General features: G+C 39.7%; 1 protein-coding gene across 1 annotated transcript; it reads right to left on the reverse strand.

Annotated features, from left to right (window-relative positions):
* Nucleotides 1–8,987: 8,987 nt before the first annotated feature.
* On the reverse strand, nt 8,988–10,031 carry LOC110286282 (melanoma-associated antigen B4-like). The gene has a single exon (XM_021152721.1). It carries the CDS (start codon nt 10,029–10,031, stop codon nt 8,988–8,990), a length of 1,044 nt encoding a protein of 347 aa, XP_021008380.1.
* Nucleotides 10,032–10,505: the final 474 nt, after the last annotated feature.

A 10,505-nucleotide genomic window follows, 5' to 3' on the forward strand; every position in this document is an offset into this window, starting at 1 on the left:
GGGGAAATGATGGAATGCTATGATAATCTCAAAAATAAATTAATTAAAAAATAACATAAAAAGTGGTGGTCACTGTTGGTAAGAGTGTTTTCTGCAGTGGCTAAAATAGAAAAAATGTTCTATGCTTTGAGATGAAGGTGTTCCACTGAGTTGGGCCAAAGCTATTAAAAGAGGCACTGTTTCCTGGGGGACAGGTCCTCTTCTTTAAGATTGACAGACAGTGACAGTTAGAACATACTTTGTGGGCCTTGGCTGTATTTTGTTTTGTTTTGTTTTGTTTTGTTGTTTGTTTGTTTGTTTTTTGGTTTTTTGTTTTGTTTTGTTTTGTTTTTCCCCCGAAACAGGGTTTCTCTGTATAGCCCTGGCTGTTCTGGAACTCACTCTGTAGACCAGACTGGCCTCGAACTCAGAAATCCACCTGCCTCTGCCTCCCGAGTGCTGGGATTAAAGGCATGTGCTACCACGCCCCGCTTTATTTTCAGTTTTGTCCCCATCTTAAGAAACAGCCACTGGGCGTGGTGGCACATGCCTTTAATCCCAGCACTCGGGAGGCAGAGACAGGTGGATTTCTGAGTTCGAAGCCAGCCTGGTCTACAAAGTGAGTTCCAGGACAGCCAGGGCTACACAGAGAAACCCTGTCTCGAAAAACAAACAAACAAAAACAACAACAAAAAAACAAAAACAAAAACCCCATAAAAACAAAACAAAACAGAAGAAAACTGAAAATAAAACCCGGGCTTTCAGTAGGGTGAGAATACTGTTATTCCCATTGGTTCATATACAGACTAAGAACAACAATATAGCTTTTAAGAACTGGCTGTCTTCTAAAATGGCGCTGGACTAAGAGGAAAGCTGGAAGGTCCCCTGGGAGTTATGCGCGCTGGGGACTGGCATGCCGTAGGAAGGGATGGCAGGGACAGGAAAAGGAGGCAGGGGTGACAGAGAGGGAAGCTCTCAGGGATAGAGATGGAGGGCTTTATTCTGAGGTACACCTCAGACTGACAACAAGGGGCCTGTGGGTAGGGCCTAGTGGTGTAAGGGCCTTCAACTTTGAGGTGAGACTATACTGAGAAGGGAGCCGTTGGTGGTGAAGGGAAGTCCGAAGAACAGAAGCCGAGACCAACGGCACGGCTTCAAAAGCAGGGAAACTCTATTCTGAGATGGTTGTTTCTCAGCCTCGTGAAACTCCTCACCTTATTTCCTAGTTTTGTTGAGTAACAGACCTCCCAGCCACGGAAAGCCTCCTCAGCCACTCCCCGTCCTCAAACTGTGAAGAAGGAAGTAACCGCTGTCTCCAAGGATAACGAAAGGACCCTGGAGAGAGGCAACCTGGAAGCCCCGCCTCTCTGGCGCCCCGCCTCTCTGGAGCCCCGCTTCTCTGGCGCCCCCTGTGGCATGGGGTGTATAGTTTCTCAGTCTTGTCGCCAATTGTACATTTAATCCTTGGAGCGATTTTAGTGGATTCTCTCTGTCACACCACCTTACTGAGAATCATGCCTTTTGAAACTCTCAATCCAGATGTCACCCTCTTCAAGCTAACTCAGAATGTTTCTGCACAGCCCCCCACCCCCCAAGTCTGTAATTAGCTCAGCCTTTGTATTGACTCCTGTCTCTTTAGAGATTTCACAGCAGATGTCATATCTGTAAATATTCACAAGTAGCATCCTCCTTAAAATACTGGGAAAATCAGGGGTGTGTCTTCGAAGTTTAGGGAGAAAAAGGTAGAGTTGAAGATCAAGGAAGAGGACTTAGACTAGGAAGAAACTTTAAGAGAAAATGCATAGTTATGTATTCCTTCTCTTTATTACCAGTTCCCACCTTTATTTTTGTTAGCCAAACCCCTCATTTATGTTCATATTCTTTTTACTCTGGCAGTGGATCCAATCCAGTATTTTGAGCACAAAAAAAAAAAAAAATCTGTTTTTAATTATCTAGGTTACAATTAAGGGAATGATTTAAAGATACAGAAATTTCAATAAAATATATATCAAATTGAAACATAAGTAGTGAGGAGAAAAACAAACACCAAAAGGCCAGCTTCACTGTGGAGAAAGGAGAAGAGCGCAGGCCCTAGATTGAGTCAGACTAGCAGTCTGTTCTTGTGCCAAAATTTAATGTCATACAAATCTCAATTTTTTTCTAAATTTATTTTTATTTTATATTTATGTGTGAGTGCCTGTATGTGTATGTGTGTGCACCACCTATGTGTGTGTAGTGCTTTTAGAGGTCAAAAGAAGACATCAGAGCCCCTGGAACTAGAGTTATAGAAGGTTGTCAAGTACGTGGTATTTACTGGAAACTGAACCTGGTTCCTCTGCAAGAGCACTAAGTCCTCTTAACTGTTAACCCATCTCTCCATCCCTGAACCTTGAGAATTGTGTTGATTATTTATCATACAAGTGAGTCTATTTAACTTTATTATGGACTCAGCCTTTCTGTTTTGTTTTTTTTTTTCAAAATTTATATGTGCTGCTTCTTTCTTTCTTCTTCTTCTTCTTCTTCTTCTTCTTCTTCTTCTTCTTCTTCTTCTTCTTCTTCTTTTGTTTGTATGTGTATGTCAAAGATACAGGGGTGTTATGTCCAGGATTTTTTGCGAACAGGCAAGCACACTATCACTGAGTAACTTTCCTACCATTATGCTTTAATTTTTTTCATTTATAGATAGTGTTTGGGTAAATTTCTCAGGTTGATAATGAACTCATTTTGTAGCTTAGACTGGCTCTGAACTTGCATTCCTCCAGATGTATCTTCATGTACAGCTTAAATTACAGGGTAACACTATCACATACAACTTAGGAGTTGAAAAATAACTGCTAATGTAACAGTATGAGGGACTGGGGCCTTAGGAAGGTATTTTTATATATGTGTTTACTTTTGAAACAGGATCTCACTGTGTATCTTTGGCTGACTTGGAGCTTACTGTTTAGACCAGGCTGGCCTTGAACTCAAAGAGATCAACCTGCCCAGAGGTGGATCCAAACTCCTGAGTATTGATTGAAATTAAAGATATGTGCCATACACTTAGTAATTATTATATTTAGATTGAACAGTATGGATAGAAACTTTATGGTAAATTACATCCCTCATGAGAAAAGACCAGAATATTGTGTCTCACTCTACACCATATGAGAATGAAGCAAGAAAGGAAGTATGTGAAGGAGTTACCAGGTATTCAATTGGCTAGCTTTTTGTCTTAGACATTAGCTTTGTGTCCTCCATGATATTAAGTAGTAATTTGCTTTGGTTAAAGGTACCTAGTCAATATTAGACTATTACTAGAACCTAACTAAAAAAAAAAAAGAAAACAAACAAAAAACCCCTAGTTTTATATGATAATTGAATTTGTCATCTATAAAACACCTGCCATGGTAACTGCCAAATATTTAGTAGTTAATGAATGACAGGTGTAGTAATTTTGTACTGGATAATATCGCCATCCTCTATGAGTTATGTCAGATAAAATGAAATGCTCTTTTTTTTTTGAGACAAGGTTTCTCTGTGTAGCCCTGGCTGTCCTGGAACTCACTCTGTAGGCCAGGATTGCCTCAAACTCAGAAATTCTCCTGCCTCTGCCTCCCAAGTGCTAGGACTAAAGGTGTGCGCCACCACACCCAGCATGAAATGCTCTTAAATAACTGCTAAAATTTTGTTTTAGCAAGTAAAATTAGATTCTTCTCCTTTATGACACATGTTATTTAATTTGAATATTGGGCTTATTCTCCACCTAGCTACACTTCAGAACTCCTAGAGTCTTGTTGATTATCACGTTCTTCAGTGCCTCTCAACTATCCTTCCATCTGCATTTTGTGTACATTTATTTAATCCCATATAAAACTCTAGACTTCCCTTCAATTTAGACAAAATATATTTAAGACACTCTAGTAGGTAAGCATATTCAGTACTGTTCTAGGCAAACAAAACCATGTTAACAATGGTTTCTGTACTTCTAACTTGAAGGAATAGTGATCTTACCATTTGAAAACTATCTGGCAATATGCAAAGAATGTCCACTTAATACTAGATTTGTATTCTAGTATATGGGGAAAAAGTGAAAATATTCTTTTTCTTGTCCATTATAATTTTCCCTTCTCCCCTCATACAATTTCTTCTCTCATACAATACATCCCAACTGTAGCGTCCCCTCCTTCCACTCCTCTCGGTCTCTTCTATCACCACCTTCCTCTTCCCCAGATCGACTGCTCCTCTATTTCCCTTAGAAAAGAACAGGCCTCCCAGTGATATCAACCATACATGGAATAACAAGATGAAATAAGACTAGGCCCAGATCCTAATATCAAGGCAGAATGAGGCAACCTAGGAGGAGGAAAAAGTCCCAAGAGCGGGCAAAAGAAAGGATCAGAGATACCCCAACTCCCACTATTAGAAGTCACACAAACATACACACACACACACACACACACACACACACACACAAACACACACACACACACACACACACCAAGTTAAACAACCACAGTATATATGCAGAGGGTCTAGCAGGCTCCTTGATTGCTGTTTAAGTTCCTGTGAGCCTCTATGAGCTTGCTTAGGTGATTCTAGGGGCTATATTCTCCTGGTTTCCTTAACCCTAGGGCCTCCTACAATCATTCCTTTACCTCTTTGCAGGGCTCCCTGAACTCTGCCTAATGTTTGTCTGTAGCTCCCTGCATTTTTTCCCATCAGCTGCTGGAGGAAGCTTCTCTGATGATAATTGGGCTAGGCATCTATGTGTATGGCAGAATATTCTTAGGAATCATTTCATTGACTTTTTTCTTTTTCTTTTATTTATTCTTATTTATTCATTCGATTTTATTTTTACTTCTAAAAATTATTTAACTTATTATTTTTATTATTTATCATTTTGTTATATTTACTTTTACTTTTATTATTTTACTTTTATTTATTAACCTTTAATTAATTAATCAATGTATTTACTTATATTTTGCTAATTGTATTTGGTTCTACCTTATGTTACTGGGCCACCCAGCTTCCTGTTCCTGACCATCCAGGCACTGTCAAATATGAGTTACATCTTGTTGTGTGAGCCTCAAGTTAGATAAGCCACTGGTTGGATAGTCCTACAATCTCTGAGCCACCATTGCCCCAGAATAACTTATAGGCAGCACAGTTGTAGGTCCAACATTTCGAAGCTGGGTTGCGATCTCAGCCCCAACCCTTGCCTGGTTATAGAAGATGGCCTGTTCAGGTTCCATAACCTCCTTTACTAGGAGTCCTTACTGCGGTCATTGTGGTGATTTGAATGAAATGGCCACCATAGGCTCATAGGGAGAGACACTATTAGGAGGTGTGGCCTTGTTGGAGGAAGTATGTCACTGGGCCATGGGCTTTGAGGTCTCAGTTGCTCAAGCCAGCCCTAGTGTCACTCTTCATACCTGTGAATCTGGATGTAGAATTCTCAGTTACTTCTTCATCAACATATCTGCAAGCATGCCACCATGCTTCCTTACCATGATGATAATGGACTAAATCTCTGAAACTGTAAGACAGACCCAATTAAATGTTTTCTTTATTAGAGTTGCTGTGGTTATGATGCCTTTTCACAGCAATAGAAACCCTCACTGAGACAGTAACCCTCATAAGTTCCCAAGAAAATCTCACTGCATTAGGTTTCCACATTGTTCATATGTCCCCCAATTCCAGGTACTTCTCCCCATACTCTCTCCTTCTGACCCTCCCTCCTTCACCTGATCCTTCCTGTTTCTGTCCCCAGTTGCCCCCAGTCCACCCATAAAATCTACTCTATTTTCCTTTTCCAGGGAGATTCATACATCCCTCCAGAGTCCTTTTGTTACTTAGCATCGCTGAGTGAGGCAAGAGACCCAGAAAGATAAATGATATATACTCATAAGTAGATATTAGCTGTTAAGTAAAATTTAATAATGCTATAATCCATAGGCCATTATAATTTTTCTTGTATCTCTTCTTTGCAATATTCATGTTGCTCAGTACTTCAAAATAAGACATATTTGGAGATGAGATTTTCAATTTAATTATTGGAATAAGCACTTATACAATGCGACTGGGATGCTCTTATTTGAATATGTTTGGACACAGAATGGTGAATGTGCACATGAATAGAGACTGCCAATAGAGACAGCAAGAAGATACCACTTAGGCTGATGACAGAGACTTCACTGGAAATCAAACATGATGACATTTTTATAATGGACTCCTGGCTTCCAGATTTTGAGAAAATAAGTTCATCTTATTTATGCCACTGTGGTGCTTTCATAGTATCCCATACAATGTAATAGATTTTCCTGCATACATATTCTTTCTGGATTGTCTCTTACTACAACATTCTTCATAATCATGTTTTAAGGACCCATTTATTCTGTGTGTGAAAGAGGAATTTCCGTAATAGGATTATGTGATATTTAAACATACAACACTAGATAGTATAGATAAGATGAAAATTAATTAATAGTTCATATTTTATTATACTTATAGTCTGGGGAGTCTTATATTATTTGAAAGATAGGGCCACATGTGGTTTGCCACACATGGTAAATAAGCAAGGTTGCTAGGAGTCATGGTATAAAAATCAAGGAAGAGCATCATATAATATGCAGTGCAAGTACATGTGAGATAGTGGTCAGAAACAGAGTAAACAAATGTTTAAGTCATTTTAGATATTGCTGGAACCACCAAATGTCAAGGCAATGTATAATTCTACAACCTTCTTGCAGAGAAACTCCTTCAGAACATAGTTTTCCATTAAGTAATTTTTTCAGTGTTCTGATGAATCATATGAAGTCCTTATATAGTTCATCAGACTCATAGGCCCAGGTAACTGGCCATGCAGCTTACTTTAAAATTATACTATATTGACTTGAAGTTTTCAAAATACAAAGTGCCTTGCCTCAGGAACTTTATTCTTACTTTTATCTATTCTTCTTGTGTTGGTGTAATTCTATTTTTCTCAAAAGATTTTAGTCCTTTGCTTCTAAAATTCTATGGAATGAAGCTGGATATTTCTGTGAGCACCACCAGCACCAGCACTGAACTTCCCAAAGAGCAAATAAATACTCAGTGGATATAGGGGAATATGAGAGATAGTAAGGATGTTTACTGTGTATACTTAAGAACTTTTTGGTCTTTTGGTGTCCATGTACAAAAGCTAAACATAGGCAAACATGGGCCAGTTCCCCCAGTTCTGTAAAGGTAGAGAGAGATTGGAGGATACATAAATCTTGCTTGCCATCATCTTTTTTTCATTTAATTAATTGAGTAGCCCTGAAATCACAGAAATCTACCTGCCTCTGTAATCTGAGGAGCTAAGATCAAAGGCATGATATTTTCTTTATTTAAATTTCAAATGGTATCTCCTTTCCTAGGTTTGTCTCCAAAAATCTCCTATCCCCCCTGCTCCCCAACCCACCCACTCCTGCTTCCTTGCCTTGGCATTCCCCTATACTGGGGCATAGAACCTTCACAGGACCAAGGGCCTCTCCTCTCATTGGTGGTCAACTAGGACACCCTCTGATACATATGAAGCTAGAAACACGAGTCCTACCATATGATTTCTTTGGTGGTTTAGTCCCAGGGAGCTCTGGGAGTACTGATTAGTTCATATTGTTGGTCCTCCTATAGGACTGCAAAACCCCTTCAGCTCCTTGGGTCCTTTCTCTAGCTCCTTCATTGGAGACCCTGTGCTCAGTCCAATGGATGGCTGTGAGCTTCCACTTCTGTATTTGTCAGGCACTTGCAGAGCCTCTCAAGAGACAGCTCTATCAGGCTCCTGTTAGCAAAATCTTGTTGGCATCTGCAATAGTGTCTGGGTTTGGTGGTTGTTTATGGGATGGATCCCCAGGTGGGGCAGTCTCTGGATGGTCATTACTTCAGTCTCTGCTCTGAACTTTGTCTCTGTAACTCCTTACATGGGGATTTTGTTCCCCCTTCTAAGAAGAATTGAAGTATCCACACTTTTGTCATCATCTTATCTCCACCATTAGTTAGAGACTCCATATCAAAGTAATAAACCACAGAGTGATAAAGCAAACTACCCAGTGCCCTCCTCCAGATTCCTCATATGTTCATGGGCACATACCTGCATCCTCATGGGCATATACCACATATATATATATACCATGTATACACACACACACACACACACACACACACACGCCCCTTCTTCATCATTTTGTCTTGGTCTTTGTAGCTTATATGCTCTCTCACTCTCTTACATGTACTTGATGTCAGGATATTAGATATTTTTTCTTGTACCATCTCTAGTACTATTAATGGAGATTACAATGTACACTATATGCTTAATTAATGTTCTATATAAAACAAAAAATGTTTGAATTATTACAAATCAGTTTTCATATAGTTTGATTACATTTAATTTCAAATTTATTTCAACTAATACTATAAGCAAAGGATAAAATATACAGCAAACTTTGAATTAAGAATTTTATTTTTGTTACATATTTACTGATACCAGTTATATAAAATCATTTTCCCAAGACCACCTTACCTTATGATTTAGTAAAAAGCAATTACTTATGTGTTATTATTATCAAACTCAGGACCAAGGGCCTCTCCTCCCATTGATATCTGACAAGGCTATCCTCTGCTACATATGCAGCTGGGTGGGTTGGTGAGCAGGGGGAGAGGGGATGGGATAGGGGATTTTTCAGAGGGGAAACTAGGAAAGGGGATAATATTTGAAATGCAAATAAAGTAAATACCTAATAAAAATTATCAAACATCTTAAACTTAATAGCAGTAAACATTGCAGGCAAAAAACATTTAAAAATGTAAACTGTGAGATGATTAACTTTGGTTAAAAGACACTTAACTTTGGTTAAAGATCATATTAAATATAACAAAGAATAAGATATCTGTAATTTGCTCATGTATAGCAACACAATAAGGCACAAACTTTACTACTAGCTTATAACGCATTCTACTACATAGAAGAGTGATTCCTCTTCAACAGAATGTAAAACTCTCAAATGCAACTAGACAAAGGAGATGTTGTGGGCTATGTACCCTAAAGGAGGACTGTCATAGGCATTGCCAGGCACTTCTGTAACTCTCCTTGCTGCTCTATTAGCCTCATCAACCAGAGCCTCCTCATATAGACATGGGAAGTAACTAGGAATACAATTATTGATCTTAGCTAAAACTTCCAGGACTTTCATCTTTGTGGTTTCAGCATAGGCTCTGGAACCCCACAGCAACACATATTTTGGGGGATCAATGCCAGACACCCGATGGTACTCCAGATAATTTTCCTTCACGAGATCCTTTGTGATGAACTTCCTAGGTTCCTCAAAGATTGGATGATATCTTCCAGGATATATCCCCACAACTTTCAGGAATTCCCAGATGTCGTCCTCACTGGAAATGTTGCCACTCAGGAAGATCACAGCCAGGAGTGTCAAAAGGAGCCCTGTCTTGGGTAACCCACTACTGCTCCTCAAATTTCCCTCGGTAGAGAGACCCAGCATGCCCACAAGCATATATGACTGAGAAATGGGATCAACTTCCTTCAACTCGAGACCAAAGACCAATTCCAGTTGCACATATATTCTTCTAATTATCTCAGGAAAGTGTGCTTTGTACTTCCTGTTAATCACCTTCAACATATCTTTCTGTGTAAAGTGCTCTTTCACCCTAAACTTCTCCAGCATGAACTCCATCAATTCACTTGTCTTCCTGTTGAGAGCACCTCTGCGCACAGAACGAGTGGCAGAACCTACCATGGAGGTTCCTGTATGTCTCAGAGAGCTTATAACAGAAACCTCAGCATTCATACCAGAAGTCTCACCACCTACAGCACCTATTGACAACACACTTAAGTCATCAGAAACAGAAGCTACATTTGTCTGAGTGCCCTGGTGAGTGCAGCCATCAGGGGACCTGGGGGGATCCCCTTGACAAATAGATGATGTTGGTTCCTCCTTTGCAGTGAGATGAGTATCATCAAGACTTTGGCTCTTCTCCTGTACATTTTGACGTTTGGTATGAGAGCGACCTTTACCCTTGTGGCTCCTAGGCATGATGACTTGGTTCAAGGGCAGCAGGGCAAAGATGTAGGCAGGAGACCCTGCAAAGCAGAAATCTGGAAGCATAAAATGACACTGTGTAAGCACCATATCTTCACAATATCAGAAAGTACCTTTCCTTTTAACAAGGTCCCATCTCTGCTGCTTTCCTAAACAACATTTTGGGTACTCACCTTGCTCCTATTGTCCTGGGCAACGTGTGTCCTGAGAAATCTGTGGAGGAAATCAATTCTGGTTAGGGGAATGGACTATGGCTAGGTTTTGTACATCTTGAGGTAAGAGTATGGACTGTGATCCTTATTCGCTAAAGAGTTTTGGCACAGTCTGTATACCAACACATCCATCTGCTGTTCTGATATTAGCAGTGCAGTATTTACTACTATTACACAGAAGAAAATTAAGAGGAGCATATTGCCACCATCACTCATTCAGGAGCAACACAGATTACTAGTGTAGGCAAATACTAGT

This window comes from Mus caroli, chromosome X (genome assembly GCF_900094665.2).
Source record: "Mus caroli chromosome X, CAROLI_EIJ_v1.1, whole genome shotgun sequence".
Taxonomy (NCBI): Eukaryota; Metazoa; Chordata; class Mammalia; order Rodentia; family Muridae; genus Mus; species Mus caroli.

Bases quoted from the DNA above. Each gene is read 5' to 3' on its own strand.
- LOC110286282 (XM_021152721.1), bottom strand. From the start codon at position 10,031: ATGCCTAGGAGCCACAAGGGTAAAGGTCGCTCTCATACCAAACGTCAA.